The following is a 20,058-nucleotide window of genomic DNA, read 5'->3' as shown; positions in this document are numbered from 1 at the left end:
TCTAACAACGTAATTTCTCGTTTGTTAGAGTAGGACGCGGCATTCTCGTAAGATTGTTTTACGTACGTGTTTCGAAGAAGACCGAGCGGGGAACTCCCACACATAAATACGCTGCGCAAAGACACCGCGCTACTTTGATACGAGTATAGGTACCGTCACGAGTTTTGCTTTTGAGCGTTGGCCTTGAAATGCGCAGTTGTCATAGTTGTCAGTTGTCATTGTTTTATTCACTTTAAATTATGTATTAACTTTCCTTTTATTTTGTTTATATAGTCTTAGCGTAATAAAATATAGCCTAGAGCCTTACTCGATAAATGGGCTATCTAACACTGAAAGAATTTTTCAAATCGGACCAGTAGTTACTGAGATTAGCGCGTTCAAATAAGCCCTTTCATATAATTTCCCAAGTTTTTCCCACATTTTCCTCTATTTATTCGCTACTATTAGTCTTAGTGTAATAAAATATAGCCTATAGCCTGCCTCAATTAATGAGCTATCTAACACTGAAAGAATTTTTCAAATCGGACCAGTAGTTCCTGAGATTAGCGCGTTCAAATAAGCCCTTTCATATAGTTTCCCCCGTTTTTTCCACATTTTCCTCTATTTCTTCGCTCCTATTAGTCTTAGCGTGATAAAATATAGCCTATAGCCTTCCTCGAGCAACGGCCTATCCAACAGTAAAAGAATTATTCAAATCGGACCCGTACTTCCTGAGATTAGCGCGTTTTAACAAACAAAAAAACAAACTCTGCAGAATTATAATATTATTATACTCGTAGAGTATAGATTTTCGTGCTACGTAAAAACATCATAATATAAGAGTATGGATTTACTTAAAATATAGAGAAAGCTTCTTATAAATTTAATTTAATAATAATCATGAATGCGTGCAGGGCCAAAAAATGAAGTAAAATAATCCGTTTTTAAATATTTATTTCTCCAGATCATGTTATGAAATCACGTGTTTTTTTAAAACAGTTTTGTTTCTAAAATCTCTCAGTGATTTCATGTTAATAATGTAGAAAAGTGAATAACTGTTGACATTCAATAACTAGGTTATTTTCGTAGGTTACAGAATAGAAACCAGTTCCGTTAGGTAAATGTCCTTTTCACTCAGCGACCACATAGCCTCTGTTTTCACTTATTCCTTCTCTAATATTTAACACTTATCTGTTAAAGAATTTGTGAAAAGCAGATTTATAAATAAGTTAAACCTAAATTAATTATAAACTTAAAATTATGAACAAACAGGTATTATTTACATTAGCGAACTACATTGTAGGATTAAGTATATTTTACAGAGGATACCTAGCCGTGACTGACTGACTTTGGTATAATTTAATTGATAAAGTAATATTTTAGTATTTTGCGAGAGAAGAATACAATTTTTTTCTTTGACTAAACACTGGTGAATCTACACGAACTATCGTAATAGAGTTAATCCGATATTCACACGGACTAAAATGTTTTGTCTAGCTTTAACAAATAATTTCAATATTCATTTAAATGCTATAAGTATGGTTTTTTAGCTATGTAAAAAACCTTTTGACTAGGCTTTTATCACCCATATAAAAATAAGCCTTTAGAAAAAATATGTTCTTCTATTTTTAAATTTCGTTGTTGATTTTTTCTTCTTAGAGTCCTATCTCGAATATCCTTTGAACAGTATAACGCAGTAGTGATGCAGCAGATTCTTCCGTTTGGCCTCTCGCTCCTCTTTCTTCTGTTGTTTGAAGTTCTTCCAGTCGCGGAATCTTTCCGGATCGGTGGGTCCGTATGTTGGCCTCTTGCGGAATGCGTTCTTGAAGGTCTGTGAACATGAACGATTTTTATTATCTAGAGCATCAAAACAACTTTAGTTTAAGTAACATTTTCGAACGGACATCAACTTTGTCGTGTTAAAATCAGGCACCGTTGCAAATTTCTTTAGTCGACAAAATAAAGGTATGAAGTTAACTTTTATAGTTTAGACGCTGTTTCCTTAATCCTTCCATCCGGTGGTTGTATCATATTATTTGTATCTAAAACCTATATTTAGAACGACAATAATAAAAGGATTTTATGTAGAACAAACTTCCTAAGTGCCAATAATTTGATGTTTTTACCTCATAAAGTATGTAAATAGTTTAACAAAAATATAAAAGTACTCACCTCTACTACATTCTTCGATCTATATATCCATAAACCGATAATGATGAACAGAGGCACCATCGCCATGCCGGCGTATTGTAGCAAGTCTCCGGCAACTGAAACAATAATAAAATGTTTTTTAAATACTTATAAACACGATGATGAAATACGTAAATGCTAAATTTAGTTTAGGTAGCATATTATCTAATAATAACAAAAATAGTATCTATAACTAAGACATTAGCAAAAGGACTGTAAACCTATAGGCGAGTGTGGGCTGCGACTCGAAAAAAATACCCGCTGGGTCGTTTTCTATCTTGCGACAGCAATGCAACAGGAGGAAATTTTATAACAGATTTTGCTGTTAATTGAAGACCTGAGTGAAAGAACTACGTAAGTTATAGTTAAAAAATTGCCGTTTTTTTATGAATGGAGGCTTTAAATCCGTAAAAATGATTTGTTATAAAAAAAATGTGGATTTTATGTGTAGCTAGATATATTAGCCAGATGATGAAGTAGGTAAGTTACAAGGTTTGTTAAATTATAAGGCAAAAAATGAATAATTGTTCTCATGTTATAAAATGTGAGGTATTTGGTTCTTCCACTCACGTCTTCAATTTCTTGTTGTTGCTGCTGTCGCATGGTACATAATGATTAATGACCCTGCGCACTTCCTCGCAAAAAGTATTTTATAACAAATCTTTCGTGCGCCCATCCATGCGAAGTATACTCAACGTAGTAACACAGTAAAAGAACAATACTCACGGTAAGCTCCCCAAGGATATTCATAGTCCTCGCCGAAGACGATCCTCTCCGCTGTGATCATGGAGTAGAAGAACACCGTGCACATCAGCACCGGCGTGACTATGGCCCAGCACACGCGCCAGAACGCCGATATCTTGATGCCCAACATGTACTCTATGTCCAGGCAAAGGTTCTCCACACCTGAAAGGACGAAAAGTTGGCTTTTAGTTAACCGTTTCGTGGCCTAAGAGTGTGGGTTAAAGTTAATCATAGATTTAAATATAAATATATTAGCAATTAACCCAGGCTGGCAAAATTGATTGATTGGCCCTAATCTAAGTAGAAATCTCTTCATGCTACTAGAGTAGAACATTTATACATACCTATTCGTTAAACATACATACATATACTTATCCGGGTAAAGATAAAGTGGATCAGACAAAAATCAATAACACTCGATGAGATGGAATTCAAATCTAGTACTGCAGGGAATTTTATGTTGTGTTCTTACCATAAATCCAACACACGCCCATGGTTTCCGCGATGGAAGCGAACAACCTCATAAAACTGCCGCCGTAGTGATCAACTATTTCCAGAACGTATTGACCACCCTGAAAAAAGTAACCAGTAATTAAGACTACGATGAGGTATTTTATTAGCTAGACAGTAGATATACTTCTGCTAAAAAAAAGTTTTTTTTTTTATATTTGTGGATTAATTTGTATGTGGCCTTCTAATCATTCTCATAAACTGTTGCAAATGAATATTCTTTTCCTTTTCGATAGCTATTTCCTTCAGCTATCTCATATTTAAGCAGCCTCTCTCTCTACACCTTGGATCATGATATTCAAAATTTAGTTTGTTATTATCTTTAGCAATATTCCGCGAAATAAACTTCCACCTTTAAGTAAATGAGTGAGTGTACGCATGGGCATGCGTACAGCACCTCCCTCCTCCCACACTGCCTATGCGTACACTCGCATGCAAGAACCTGCAAACACCACCACCACACAAGCAATAATGTTGGCAAATCCGTGCAAGGCCCCTCACCACCATGCAGGTTGAAAACCTCGACGCGCGTTTCGCCCCAACACCGGAGCATCCTCAGGATGTGGACTCTACGAACAACGTCCGTTAAGGCAGTGTAGGAGGGAGGTGCTGTACGCATGCCCATGCGTACACTCACTCATTTACTTAAAGGTGGAAGTTTATTTCACGTAATATTGCTAAAAATAATAACAAACTAAATTTTAAGCTATGGATTTCCGCAAAGTAACGCCTGATTCCATTAACTATTCATGATATTCAATAACGGTCGAATACGAAAGTGCAAAAAGGCATCGTCCACAGCGCGTGTGGTAGACAGCTGCGCTATTAGTAAAATCTGGCACACTCTGAGATTGTCAATCAATGCATAACAAATATGTTGAGGCCAAATAAAAAATATTATATTGTATGTTAATGGCCCTTGGACGATCAATTTTATCTATATGCTTATAATAAAATCGTAGAGGTAAAATTTTTGTACATTGAAAATAAACTTGAAAAAACGAGTCAGGGGAACTGTTTTTGAAATTTTTGTTTTTCTGTCTGTTTGTCTGTTTGTCGGTTTGTCTGTTTGTCTGTTTGTACAGGCTAATCTCTGAATCCGCTGGACCGATTTCAATGAAATTTGGCATGACGATACCTTACATCCCTGGTCAACATCTTAGATACTTTTTTTTAGCCGACTTTCAAAAAAGGAAGAGTTAATGTTTACTTTGCTGTTTGTGGTCAGATTTTCAAAATTCTTTTTTTGTTGTATAGATTGCCCGAATTTGATACCAAGTTTACAATAAAATCGGCCAAGTGCGAGTCGGACTCACGCACGAAGGGTTCCGTACCGTTATAGAGAAAATAGGCCAAAAGTTGTGTTTTTGTATGGGAGCCCTTAAATTTTAATTACATTCTAATTTTATTATTAATTATTAAAGTGCACATATAATTAAGGATTCTGTGAAAATTTCAACTGCCTGCCTGTTGTCATTATTGATGTCGAGAAAAAAAATCATGTTTGTTGTATGGGAGCCACCCTTAAATATTGATTTTATTTTGTTTTCAGTATTTTTTGTTATAGCGGCAACAGCTATACACAATCTGTAAAAAAATCAGAACTCTAGCTATAACGGTTCTTGAGATTCATCCTGGAGACAGAGAGACGGACAGATAACGAAGTCTTAGTAATAGAGTAACGGCCGTTTTTACCCTTTGGGTACGGAACCCTAAAAACGGTAACTTGAGAAGTAATGGAATTGAAGAAACTCCTCGATATTGTGGTTTAATTGTAGATTATGAATCTGAGAATAAGAGGTAGGTTAAAGAGGGATAGATGCCTACATTAAATCCCGTCTTCTGAAGTCTATCCTCTGTCTCCGTCACATGTTCCTTTCCCCTGTCCTGTGGCCCCCATCCCCTGTCCACGCCAAGCGGTCTTCGAAGAAAGGATTTTTTAAAACGATAAGTATCTGAGGTTCAAGTTTCCTGGGTCTTTGATGTAAATTAAAAATTTCGTGTGTAATATAGATTCAAATAAAATAGCCGTAGATGGGTGTTCAATTTTCTAAATCTCGATTTTAATACCATACATTCACGCGGACGAAGTTGCGGGCAACAGCTAGTTGTGAAATATTATTGAACATTTTATTTGACAATAAGAATGAACGTCGGGCGCGTACAATATCAACCCCAGACGGCAATAATATTGCACAATACGTGATATTGCACAAAAAATTGATCATCTAGGGGCGCGCTAATATCACACTTACCGGTGTCACATAAATTAGTCCAACGAGGAAGCCACAGACACAGACGATGGAGGACATGACGATGGTGGGCACTTTGGGGAAGGCGTCCAGAAGCAAAGTGTTGACGGTGGACAACAGGGCTACACCACTACCGATGCCCAATACGGCCATCATGAGGAAGAATAGTACTGCGAAGAGCTGAAAAGACGATTACGTAAAATTTACATTTATATCCTAGTCTGTAAAGTTAAAACAAAAACTTCAGATAACTTTTAAGGGTCAATTCAGACCACAACGCGACGCGTAGATGCATTAATTCTAAAGTATGGCATATTTGACATATTCTCACGCAATTGAAATCTGTCAATTCAGTACAAATTTAGAAATGCATCTACGCGTCGCGTTGCGGTCTGAATTAACCCTATTAGCTAGAAACTGGTTAAAGCACGGGCCTCATGCGAAAGAGGCGACGCCAAGTCTAGCTATTACCTGTGGTGCAAACGGCGATTTAGCGATGGCGTCAGGGTAGGATATGAAGGCCAAGCTGGTGCCGCCGCCCTTGATGACGTCACTGACGTCGTCGTAGTTGAGCTCGTAGGCGAGGTTGCCCAGCACGCCGAATATCGTGATGCCCGAGATCAGACTCGTGAACGTGTCCAGGGTTGTCACGATCATTGAATCCCTAGGAAATTTATTTATTAAAGGTGATCGCACATTAAATCAGCACGCACGCGCCAAACGCGCCGCATTTAGAAATCATTGTATGAAATTAAGTAAAACCTCGCACATTCGTCCGCACCGTATGCGCCGCATTTCGTGTACTATGCAGTGCGTGCGACGCGTACGGCGTATGGTGCTAACAAATGTGCGATCAGTTTTAAAAGGCTTTTACCAGACACGGTAGTCGTAACCCTGCATTTAGAGAACAAACAGCGTACAATCCTTGAAGTTTGGGAAATCGTCGCGACATATTATACAACTGAAATGACGACATGGGGATCCGACTTGGCCGAGCACTCCACCTCGCTTGAAAGATCTTTCTTTGTGGCCATCACACATATAGGGCTGTTCCACACGTACCATAGCAACACCACGCACATACCACGTGGTCGGGCGTATACTTTGTATTGAAAGTGAGTAGGATTATTCCCTTGTACCCCGTTTGTTTCTGATATCTATGCATGTACCACATTTTGCAGTCTTTATCAACCGCGTGTGCGATACACATTTTGTCGAGACGGTGTGGTGTGGTTGTGGTACGTGTGGGTCAAGACATATCACCAAATAGGAATGTGGTCTTTGGACCCTTAGGTCCAACGTTGTTGTGATTGTAAAGTTGATAACCATCAGTAATTTTATTGGCAGACAATCAAATTATCAGCCTGCATTGTTCTAACCTGACTTTAAATAAAAAATTTGCCCCGCGGTTGCCGTTAATATATATAATCTAAGTTGAGATCTATTTCTGTGTAAATGAAGTATGCGTAATATCATGGTAGTACCTGTATACATTCTGTGTGAAGCCGTTATACGACGAGAACATGATGAGAGCTCCGGAGCACACGGACAGGGAGAAGAACACCTGCGTCACTGCGGCGTACCACACCTGAAAATGGTACACTTATTAGAAAGTTTTGTGTGTTATTTGTTAAAATGTCATGCTTGCTCCTTTCACAATATAAAGAAGAGAACAGAAATGAGAATAAATTGATACTCAAACAACGATGTGTTGTACTGTCTAGACTTGTTTACAGCATAATTTGCCGAATACTATACGTATGCTACGAAACAAGCAGCATCGATATAGCAGAAATTAAGCGATTTTTTAAAGTTTATTTGGTGTAGTTTTTATATCAATTCAATTCAAAAATACTCAATTACTAGTTATATAATTTCCTAAAAAATATCCTAATTGGATACTTAGATATTTTTAAAATGAAAATTAAAAACTTACTTGAAGCTCCAAAATCTTTGACCACTCTGGATTGATGAAGAAAATGATACCGTTCACTGCACCAGGCAACGTTACAGCTCTGTAACATACCAATGGAAAGAGAATTAACTATTATAAAAAAAAAGTTAAATAAATATAATTAATATTCACTGGATGGACTGGACAAAGAAAACTGTATTTTTTCTTCAATATAAAGAGAGACAACGAATAGTCTACGAGCTACGAGCATCTACGTGTGTAGCATTCGCATTTTTTTGTAGCTTCGTAGCTCCGTAGCTCTCGTAGAACGTTCGTAGCATGCTACGTAATTCAGAATTCTGAGGGCCTAGACAAGCGGCAAGCGATTATCGTAAACGCCAACGCCACAAAATGTATGGGATTTGACATTAGTATTCGCTTAGCTATGACTTGTCAAATAAATTTTGTTAGCGTTTACGATAATCGAATGCCACTTGTCTACTAGGGCTGTAATGTTTTTGTATATTTACATTTTGCAACATAAACAAAAAGTTTAATTTTACCTATAATTTTTTTATTGTTGTCTTTTATATATATATATACTAGCTGTTGCCCGCGACTTCGTCCGCGTGGACTTTAGTTTATAGCGCGCGATGTCAACAAAATTGGTGTCAAAAGCTTTTATAAAAAAAACCCTGGTACCCCTTAAATCAAAACAGCTGTGCAGTGTGCACATAATATTTCATTTTTTAAAATTAAACTTTATATTTTATGCCAAATTTTAAAGCTTATTTAGCCCCCCAATTACACAACCTTACCCATAAACTATTTATCATTGATAGGTTTAAGGTTACGTCACTGTATATAATATAAAGTACTGACTTATTAAATAACGTAAAAAAGAAATAACAATCGAAAAAAATCGGAAATCGAATCTATGATGATACCACCTCGTATAGAAAGATGTTGGGCAAGCGTTAGCGCGATGTAAGAGACGCACGGCGCCATCTAGTATGAATTTTTGGAACTAACTTAATTTGAACAAATTTTCGTATTTTCACCCCCTTCCAACCCTTTTTTCCAGTAAAAAAGTAGCCTATGTCCTTTCTCAGGCTTTAGGCTATCTGTATACAAAATTTCATTACAATCGGTTCGGTAGTTTTGGCGTGAAAGCGAGACAGACAGACAGACAGAGATACTTTCGCATTTATAATATTATAGTATAGATTATGATATATTCATCACAGTGCGTCAATTTGACGTCAACCAAATTTATGTACAATCTAAACAAATACCTAGTCGCGAAAACTTTTAATTGGCATTTGTATTGTTACTTTTGAATTCTACCTTTGTACTAGCTGTAAGTTTCCCTTTAAAATAAAATAAAAAATAAAATAAAATAATGTTGTTTGTTGTATTAAAATTTAACATTAATAAAGTTTATACATTTTTTATTAGTCTTAGAAATAATCACCGGCACCATTACGAATGTGGAAGTCTGTCCGTGTGTTATATCTCCTCACACGTAAACTCCTGAACTGATTGTGATAATGTTTGGTATGGAGATACTTTGATTCTGCTACAGGAAATGGGCAAAATATTGTCACGAATAAACGGTCAGTTCTTGCGCAATAAGAAATCTCTGAATTTTTAGGAAAAAAAAGATTCGGAAACATCAAATGTATGATAAAATGTAATGATATCTACTTTATAAATTGGAATAATTGTACGCGTGTGGTGACTAATATTTTTGTTGTTGTTACGGTGACAGGATAAATGCAATAAAAATAAAACGTGCACGACTATCACACATTATTACGTTATGATAAAAATTGTAATATGATAAATTACATTCCGAACGCTTATGCTTCCTATTCGCTGTTATGGTTCAGCGCTATTCGATTACCTTCGTGAGATAAGGTATACCTAATTACTGAAATACGACTTTGCTTTGGCAGAATGTAATAAAATAATACTTTAAATTGTAACGGAATCAAAGAAAATATTATATTATCTTTATGTGGTTTTGAAATACCAAAGTCGCCGTACATTTGCTTTGCGACACAGTGTGCGATACGCGCATCGGCTCCCATACAAATTGTATGAAGGGCACGGCCCGTCTCAGTGTGCTCACTCCTTTAATGAATGTTATTTGTATGTGTGTGAGGTGTATCGAACACGCCTTTTCAATTATAATAATTAATTAATCTGGCTTGTTTAAAATTTATTTCTTAAATTGGATTAAGATTGAAATTATTTCAATAGGTATAGGTTCTTAGAATGTGAGAAGGTTATTTCCTACACATGTTACTCATGATGAAAGATATTATGTAGGAATTAATCTTGGGCACTAAAAGTCTAATAAAAGGCCTAACATAATTTTATTTCAAAACAGGTTTAAAGATAACTCTTTTTAGAATATCTACGATGCCCAATACGACCTGCAGTCCTTCAAGAAGAGAGCGTATTCCCTGTTAAAAGACCGGCAACGCACCTGCAGGCTGTAGCTCTCCTAATGTTTCGAGTATCACGGTAGTTGCTTTCCATCAGATGACCCGATTGCTCGTTTGCTCTTATCATATAAAAAATAATCGACCAAGTGCGAGTTGGACTCGCACACAAAGGGTTCCGTACCGTTATAGGGATAAAATTAGTCCCAAAATGGTGTTCTTTAACATATGGGAGCCCCCCTTAAATATTTATTTTATTTCATTTTTTAATTAATTATTAAAGCACACATATTTATTAAGGATTTTGTGACAATTTTAAGTGCCTACTGGTTATCATTATTGATATCGAGCAAAAAAGGCCAAAAAAAACTCACGTTTGTTGTATGGGAATAAATTTATATTTAAGGGGGGCTTAAATATAAATTTTGTTTTGTTTTTAGTATTTGTTGTTATAGCGGCAACAGAAATATACAATCTGTAAAAAATTCAAAAGTCTAGCTACAGCGGTTCTTGAGATACAGCCTGGAGACAGACAGACAGACGCACAGACGGACAGACAGACGGACAGATGGACAGACGGACAGACGGACAGACAGACGGACGGACAGACGGACAGACGGACAGACAGACGGACAGACACCGAAGTCTCACTAATATGGTCCCGTTTTTACTCTTTGGGTACGGAACCCTAAAAAGATGTATCCTACTTGGTATGCTTACAATGTGACTACTAATTACCTGATGAGCAGGATGATGAGCACGCAGTAGGGGAAGATGGCGAGGAACCAGGCGGCCTTGCCCGAACTCTTGACCCCGCGGGCCACGATCAGCCAGATCACCGCCCACGACGCCAGCAGGCACAGGGTTAGGTCCCAAATCGGGGTACCTAGAATGTCACGTTACTCTTTAAGTACCTAAGTTAGTATTTCTTTTTAAATAAAAAAAATAAAAGACGCAAAAATTATCTTGGCATCTGCATCTGGAGGCCAAGCTAACTTTTGCATGGTATGCGTTACAATAATATTTTATAAAGTACTAGCTGACCCGGCGAACTTCGTATCACCTAACAGTCGATTCTTTAACTTTTTGTATGGGAGTATAGAAAAGTGTTGTTTTTAGACTTTTTCAGGAAATTAAAAAATTTTTTTTTTGAATTTTTCTCTCCGTAAGAACCATCCGCGTACTTCAAGGAATATTTAAAAAAAAGAATTAGCGAAATCGGTCCAACCGTTCTCGAGTTTTGCGCTTAGCAACACATTCTGCGACTCATTTTTATATTATAGATGTATTTTATTTTAATTGTTAAGTGAGACCGTAGCTTGACCATTCACGCATTACAAGAAAACTCTTTATAAATCATTTTTAAGTTGTATCTAAGTTGTTAAGCATTTACACATACCTATGCCGTCATGGATTCCGTCAGATTGTCGCAAAACCGTACGCCTGAAATAAAATATAAAGTTTTACGGTATGCCGCTATTTACATAATTACAATGGCTTTTGATTAGGTACTGAGGCCCTAGACAAAGTGTCTTTCGTTAAAAACGATAACGAAATTCGTTAACAAAATGTATGCGGTCTGACATAAGTCATCGGTAATTGACATTTCGCTTGCGAAGACTAATGTCAAATCCCATACATTTTGATAACGAATTTCGTGATCATTTTTAACGAAAGGGACTTTGGCTACGGCCTCTGATTTTATTATTTAGCGGCCAAAGTGTTATGTCGTGCGGCGGCTCGATCTGAGTCTTCAAACTACATACTGTTTTACAATTGATGATGACCTCTGTGGCTCAGTTGGTGGGCTGTTGCCTGATTTTTATTATATGATACCAAATTTTAATACACATCTAATCCATGACCCAGGAACTTTGAAAACTTTTTGTTCCGTCGGTGGGATTCGCTCCCGCGACCACCGGTTTTCAAAGTTCCTGGGTCATGGATGTGTATTAAATATGTGTATCATATAATAAAAATCTTAAATATATGTATAGTATACCCGCGTAAAACAAGTCCTTCAGGTACTTAGCACGGGGCCAGACTGACGTGGTGTGAAGCGTCCATAGCACGGGCGTAGCCAGAGTATCGGGGGGGTTCACAAAAATAAAAGGAATATAAGTACATAAAATAACCCTTATATTCATAAGAAAAATATTAAAGATGTAAAATGTTTTTTTTAGTGCAATAGTTGGTAATAAATGAGGTATGCGGCACGCCTGTCCCTTTTTAATTTTATGAATGTTAATATCTTAACTTTTCGGGGGGGGGGGGGGGGGTTGAACCCCCAAAACCCTCCCCCTGGCTACGCCCGTGGTCCATAGATATTATTATTGTTAGCTACATCGAACTATACAATTCGTAACTCACGTGAAGTAGTACTCGGCGCTGCTAGTCGGTTCCCCCTCGATGGCGGTCATGTTGACGGACGCGCCCGACGGCACGCAGTTCGGCCAGTCCGGCTGGCACACCGCCCACGGCAGCGTCCCGCTGAAGCTCATAGCGAAGTAGTACATGCAGAGGCCGATGATCGACATGTAGTAGGATAACACGTATGCTGCGCCGAGAGTTTGAGCGTAGCCGGTACCTGATGAAAAAAATTGCAAATTTGGACTTAGTGTCTAAACACACTAGGCCGAAAAAACGCGGCCGAGGTTCGGCATGATTACGCTTGCAGTGTATGTTAAATTACCGATGACACACCATGCCGAAAGTTCGTCACGTTTATTGTATGCGTTTGATATTGCTGACGTAATCATGCCGAACTTCCGCCGCGTAACTTTGGCTTGGTGTGTATAGACACGTGTCTAAACTAAGTTGGGCAAAGCCTACTGTGTTTAGACACTAAGGCTGCGTTTCCACTGAAGCGGAGCGGAGCTTAGCGGTACCCGAATTGACCAATCGTGCTATTCCAGCGGAATGACAGCGAAGATTTGAGCATGTTGATTGGTCAATTCGGCACCGCTAAGCTCCGCTCCGCTTCAGTGGAAACGCAGCCTTAGGGTCAATTTGGACCGCAACGCGACGCATAGATGCATTTCTATTGACAGATTTCAATTGCGTGAGACGTCTTGCAAATCTGTCAAATCCATACTTTAGATACAACATTAGCGTAGATACGCGTCGCGTTGCGGTATGAATTGACCCTTAGACTAACGACTGCATCCAGAGAAATAACTTAATGATGAAAAATTATGTCAAATACTTCATTAAATTAAATTTAAGTAATCATTAAATTGGTCTTAGCGGTAAGGTTCACAATTAAGCGGTTTTCATCGGTCCACTGTTATTATTAATAACTTACTTAAATTACTATAATAAATAATTACCTTATTATTATTTGAATTATTTTTTGGCACATTATTTATCACGGACAAACAACATTAAACACAAAAAGTTCTATATCAACGAAGAAGGTTGTTTACCTCTCATAGCTGGCGACATGTCCCACACTTTGACGCAGTTGCTATTGCTGAATTGTCCGATCACGGTCTCCAGGAAGTACATCGGCTTGCCTATCACCACCAGCACAATGATGTAGGGAATGAGGAAGGCTCCTCCGCCGTTCTGGTAGGCGACGAACGGGAACCGCCACACGTTGCCCAAGCCCACGGAGGTGGCGATACACGACATGAGAAACTCATATTGGTTATCCCACTGTGGTCGTTCGTTGACTGGTTTTTCATCCTGAAAAAAAAACGTAATTTTTTTAATCTGCTCTAAATCTAAAATACTACGTGTATATTCCCAAATCGTATAAGGCAAAACAATGTTTGCGACATATGCAAATAATATTATTTGCATACAGGGTGTAAAAAACAAAGTGATACTTTTTTCTACTCTTGTATGGGAAAACGCATGACGCTAGGACGGTTAATGGTTGTCCATAGAAATCACAAAAAAATTTGCTACTTTCACAGTGAACTCTACGTAAAGGACACATACACACCCTAAAGTATTATCGCTTATTTTTGTTACACCCTGTATAATTTTCGTGTGGCGGTGCTTCTTGCCAAATTCTTATGTAAACTCTTGGCCGATTTTGATGAGATTGTGTGTGATTTTATAGAGTAAGGTTGGGTTGCACCAGAGGCGTGGTTAAAGTTAAAGTTATGGTCAAAGTTATGGTTATAGTTAAGGCAAATTTAACTTTAACCTTAACTTTGACCACAGAATTTGACAGAAGACGTTGCTGGTCCGACAAGGCTTTATTAGAACGCAAGCGGGGGCGCTGCTGGTAAAAGAGAACTGTCAAAAATAGCGTTTTTGTATGATGACAGCGTTAGTTCCTTTTTTGCCACGTGCATTTAAAGCCTTGTCGAGCTCTAAGGTTATGGTTAAATATGGCGTCTTGATGGCGTCCATTTTTAACTTTAACCAAAGATTTGACATTTTGCATTGTAGTTAAAGTTATAGTTAAAGTTAGTTGGTGCAACCCACCCTTAGCCTGTTAATGGCCAACTTCTATTATTATACCCGAAAAACTTGTATGACAAAACAACGTTCGTCAGGTCGGCTCAGTGCCGGATTTAGCACAAGCCCAAGGTAAGCATAGTGTTAAAAATATTTGTTTGCCTTCGGCGCCCCTTTTTATCCAGCGCCCTCGCCGCTACTGGGTCGGCTAGTGTATATCAGAAATGTGAAACTTAGGTTTTTGATTTTTTGGTTTAAAATTTAGTTATTTTGTTGTTCGCAATCAATTGAACATAATAATGTGATTATTATCTTCCTAATCTATGGCTATAATATAATCCGAGCAAGTACCTACCTATAATTTCGTTCGTCAAATTGTATTGTGGTTACATTTTGTTGCGTACAATCTACGAATAATAAAAACTATACAATTCATAAAATATTATGACACTAGATGTCCCGCGCGGCTTCGCCCGCGTAAATTAGGAATTTTACAGAAACTGTACATTTTCCCATAAAAAATATTTCCCCCGTTTTTCCCACATTTTCCTGAGTTTCTTCGGTCGTATTAGTCTTAGCGTGATAATATAATATAGCCTATAGTCTCACTCGATAAATGATCTATCTAACACTGAGATAAGTTTTTAAATCGGACCTGTAGTTCCTGAGATTGACGTGTTCAAGCAAACATACTCTTCAGGCTTATAATATTAGGTAGGTATAGATTTTTTTAATTATCGCTTGACAAACTTGAGTCTCGATCTAAAAGACTATAATATGGTAGTGATGATGATGATGATGATGATGATGATGATGATGAATGTAATTTGCATAGTAGCATATGCTTTCTGTTCTTAAAACAACGCCGAAACTCCCAAACTTGTATCTATAAAGAATCAGGAGTTCTCTCAGCACCTTCCGAACCACGGTATACCTCATATATCTCGGTGCAAAATCTTACTTGTTGGTAGCATATGCTTAGAATACTTCTCACGAAACCGAAGTCACCACATGTTTCCCTATAAGTTTTGAGGAGTTCCCTCGATTACTTATGGATCCTTTATCAGACAACCACTTTTGTGAATATAATACCAAATTGGGATGATACCCTATATACCAAAAGAAAAATTTTGAAAATCGGTTAACAAACGGCGGAGTAATCGTTGAATATAAGAAAACGAACATAACACCTGCCCCATTTTGAAAGTCGGTTAAAATTGTAGCCTATGTGTTATTCTGATGTATAAGCTATATTATTGTAAAGTTTCATTAAAATCCGTTCAGTAGTTTTTGCGTGAAAGAGTAAACAAACATCCATACATCCAAACAAACTTTCGCCTTTATAATATTAGTAGGACTAGTAGGAAGTAGGATAGCAGGATAGGATTATAGCCAGTGCCAACAAGGCCATTGCGTATTTTGATTGATAACTAATTCGTTAAAGTAGGATTAGGACTAAAATTATAGCTGTACTTTTACTAAACTAACTAAAGTAGTTGAAATATCCATATATTAATTAGGATTTGCTGTAGACTGTAGTGTTTCATCCAGTTCCAAAGAGACAAAACAATGTTATACATCAAAATGAACTCAGTCAAACTTCCGTTACTGATTTTCAAGCTAAAAACGTTCTATTTTAATTTACACGTAATATTATGAGGAAACGTATGTTTGTTTACATCGAGTAAGCTCCGAAATAATTTGACCGATTTTGGCGTAATTCAGCAGTGATTTAGAGTAGACCACGGGGAAAGACATAGGTTTTCTTGTAAATATGTACGCTGTCCGTAGAATAATGAATTGTTCTATCAATGGATTGTATTTACCTCTCCTTTTACAGATGGGGCCAGTGACATCTTCTTTTCATTGCTAACCACTTCGGGCGAGGGATCAAAACCACCGTTTTCGTGTTCCCCATTCTCGACACTCTGATCTTTTTGATCCTGAAATATGCATAAGATAATACTTTAAAAATTTGAAAGACTTAGAACTTAAGTTCCTAAGAATGATTCTAAAATGTATGCGATAAAAAACATAACAAAAGTTCGTTTAAGAAAATAATTACGAATCGAGTAAAGTAATTGAACTTTGATTGTTAGAAATTATAATGGTATCATAATAAATTAATGGTAAATAATTATAGTATATTTAATATATATTTACCATTATTAAAGGACCATTCGAGTCGAGGGGACTGGACAAAGTAAGAAAATCGTATGTTTTTTTGGGCCATTTTATTGCAACATAATTACGGTTATCACAAGATAAAAGAGTGTCTTTTTCAGTTATCGATAATAACTATTTATCAACAACGTGTTATATTTGGCTATTAGCATACCTAGGGTTTTCAAAAAAGGATAAAAAATTGTTTTTTTCTGATTATATTATGTTAATAATAAAGAACATTTCAACAAGTAGTAGTACTTTATAAAGTCAACTTTTATAGTGTTGGCAACGTAAAACTTTATTAAGATCGCTCTGTTAAAATAAAGGTGCTCTTTTAGACTCGATTTATATGCACTTGTGATCTCGCGGTGTAGCCGTGAAACCGCGCATTCAGGTGAACGCGGTCTATCAATTAATAAATTTAAGTTTAATTTAATTTAAGTTTATCAATTAATAAATTTAAGTTTTTAAAGAACGTTGGTGCGCTAGGGCTTATTATAAGCTAACTCCTAAATGGTAGCACACCCTGGGAAAAATAAGCTGACACTTGAGTCTTGACAGATTAGAGGCTGAAACTATGATATTCTATTATAAAAAAGGCTGAAAAGATAAAAATATTATACATATTTTTACATACTTTGTGTTGATTAATTTGTACCTACTATCCATATCTATCCCACGCTTTCAGTTCGTGACTATTAATTAATAATCTACATATTTTAAATAAGAAGTCATGACTTAGCTCAATTTAGCTGAGACAGCACAAATTATATCCTGGCTAACGCGATTACACGACCTTAAATTACACTAATTATCTAATTAAGGAAAGTAAGTGCCAACTTAGTTATTTACTGCATCATCATTCATCACGTTTTGACTGATAACTTCGATATTTCGTTGATACTCTATCCAATCGCCATTTTGATAATGTTTTATCACATTTTAACGACTGATATATGTAAATTATTATAAGATAACCGTGATTAGTTATCAAAAAGTCTATCTTATATCTTTTTCTTATATATATATATATATATATATATATATATATATATATATATATATATATATATATATATATCTACACTACTATTATAAAGAGGAAAGATTTGATTTTTTGTGTGTTTCTTTGTTTGTTTGTTTGTTTGAGTCGAATAGGCTCCGAAACTACTGGACCGATTTGAAAAATTCTTTTACCATTGGAATCCTGCATTATTTCTGCTGAACATAGGCTAATTTTTATTTTGGAAAAATATAAGGTTCCGTAAGATATTTGGGATTTTCGGACGCAAGGTTTAAAAAATCAACCAGAAAAGTTACTTATTTTGCGTACGCTGCCTAAACTATAAAAGATAGAGGCATAAAATGTTCTAAGTAATTATAGATCTTTTAAATATCTACAAAAAAGTCCGCGACACACTATACCTATCTATGTTGAGTGAGGCACAATAACCATTTTTTTATTAAAAAATCTAGAATTTTTTTTGGACTATATTTAAATGCGTTTATTTAAATCATGCTATTGACCCTTATCAAAATAAATTATTTCATCACTAAGTACAGTTAATGTAGATAATATTTGGTCTTTGAATGATTAAAATTGGACGTTTGGTTTTAATGTTATGGCGAAATTAAAATATTACGATTTCTGCTGCACGTTGCGAATTGGGCGTCAAGGCGCGATGCGCGGGTGTGCGTGCGGTAGGGGAGAGATTTAATTATCAGTGCCACAGACTCGCCCGGAGAGTCCACGTAAATATTACCTCGATCGTGGGAATCGCAGACACAATAGATTTTCAATAGTTATGCGACAGCCGGGTGCTGCTTTATTGATTTGATATAGACTATCGTGCTTCATTATTATAATCCTAATTTCAAAAAAGCTTTAAAAGTTATGACTACGAAAGTAATATTTTTAGAACTTTTTAAAATAAGTTTTGAATGACTATTATTTTTGATTGCTATTATAATTAATTAATTTCTTTAACTATAAATCTCCAATAGCGGCAGCCGGCTGCCAGCATAACAATTGAAGATCTATTGTGTCTGCGATACCCACGATGCCGATGCACGATGGAAGTATTAATGCATATTTTTTAATCCACACTATTTCTGCTGAATATAGGCTATATTTAATGAGAGAAAAAAGGGAACCGTATTAAGTGTTAATAATTGTGTGAAAAATCTACCAAAATATTCCTTCTTGCTTATGCTTTATAAATTATAGACTATACTTACTTATCGCAAAGTGATGTACTATAGTCTTATAGAGGACATTAATATCAACGTAAAAGTCCGCGATATCGTATGTCTGACTACTACAATTATTATTATCTTACAATAACTACTTTTTAATCTAAAAATATGCAATAGTAACGTTGCGCTGGTACAAACCATGCCAAACTACTTATCAGCAGGTATTAGTACTTACCAGATTTAATAATCTATACTAATATTATAAATGCGAAAGTATCTCTGTCTGTCTGTCTGTCTGTCTGTCTGTCTCGCTTTCACGCCAAAACTACCGAACCGATTGTAATGAAATTTTGTATACAGATAGTCTAAAGCCTGAGAAAGGACATAGGCTACTTTTTTACTGGAAAAAAAGGTTGTAAGGGGGTGAAAATACGAAAATTTGTTCAAATTAAGTTAGTTCCAAAAATTCATACTAGATGGCGCTGTGCGTCTTTTACATCGCGCTAACGCTTGACTAACATCTTTCTATAAGAGGTGGTATCATCATACCTTCTAGTCCCGATTTTTTTTCGATTGTTATTTCTTTTCTACGTTATTTAATAAGTCAGTACTTAATATTATAATATACATTATACAGTGACGTAACCTTAAACCTATCAATGATAAATAGTTTATGGGTAAAGTTAAGGGGGCTAAATAAGCTTTAAAATTTGGCATAATATATAAAGTTTAATTTAAAAAAAATGAAATATTATGTGCACACTGCACAGCTGTTTTGATTTAAGGGGTACCAGGGTTTTTTTTTATAAAAGCTTTTGACACAAATTTTGTTGACATCGCGCGCTATAAACTGAAGTCCACGCGGACGAAGTCGCGGGCAACAGCTATATATATATATATATATATATATATATATATAGAGGGGGTTTCGGGGGCGATAAATCGATCTAGCTAGGAATCATTTTTAGAAAATGTTTTATCGATAATCGAAATATGACTCTTCCTGACATCTATTGGCGAATAATAATACTATTTTGTGACGAAGTCAATGAGTGTTTGCTATACCGAGCAAAGCTCGGTCATCCAGGTACTAATAAAATAATTAAAGACTTCGAAATCACTTGACCGATTTTGATGAAATTTGACACAGACATCTCTAACTTCTAAAGGGCGTGATAATTCTAAAAAAATATATGATGTACATTACTATAAAAACTACCAACGAAAGTTGGTTTGAACGAGATCTAGCAAATATTTTTTTTAT

General features: G+C 36.3%; 1 protein-coding gene across 1 annotated transcript in view; it reads right to left on the bottom strand.

The window, feature by feature from the left end:
• LOC121732704 overlaps positions 1–17,465 on the bottom strand; it is a 37,434-nt gene extending 19,969 nt beyond the window's left edge. Inside the window, exons 1-14 of the mRNA XM_042122657.1 lie at positions 17,451–17,465; positions 16,259–16,375; positions 13,445–13,706; positions 12,390–12,606; positions 11,419–11,462; positions 10,758–10,905; positions 7,612–7,690; positions 7,160–7,263; positions 6,147–6,339; positions 5,679–5,855; positions 3,386–3,485; positions 2,896–3,075; positions 2,152–2,246; positions 1,646–1,810 (exon numbers count right to left, since the gene is read on the bottom strand). Of these exons, the coding sequence (XP_041978591.1) occupies positions 1,646–1,810; positions 2,152–2,246; positions 2,896–3,075; positions 3,386–3,485; positions 5,679–5,855; positions 6,147–6,339; positions 7,160–7,263; positions 7,612–7,690; positions 10,758–10,905; positions 11,419–11,462; positions 12,390–12,606; positions 13,445–13,706; positions 16,259–16,375; positions 17,451–17,465 (1,896 nt within the window). The remainder of the gene's footprint in view (positions 1–1,645; positions 1,811–2,151; positions 2,247–2,895; positions 3,076–3,385; positions 3,486–5,678; positions 5,856–6,146; positions 6,340–7,159; positions 7,264–7,611; positions 7,691–10,757; positions 10,906–11,418; positions 11,463–12,389; positions 12,607–13,444; positions 13,707–16,258; positions 16,376–17,450) is intronic.
• Positions 17,466–20,058: the final 2,593 nt, after the last annotated feature.

Source organism: Aricia agestis, chromosome 12, assembly GCF_905147365.1.
Source record: "Aricia agestis chromosome 12, ilAriAges1.1, whole genome shotgun sequence".
Lineage (NCBI taxonomy): Eukaryota > Metazoa > Arthropoda > Insecta > Lepidoptera > Lycaenidae > Aricia > Aricia agestis.
The sequence above is the reverse complement of the archived record's forward strand: the minus strand, read 5'-3'. Positions and strand labels throughout refer to the sequence as shown.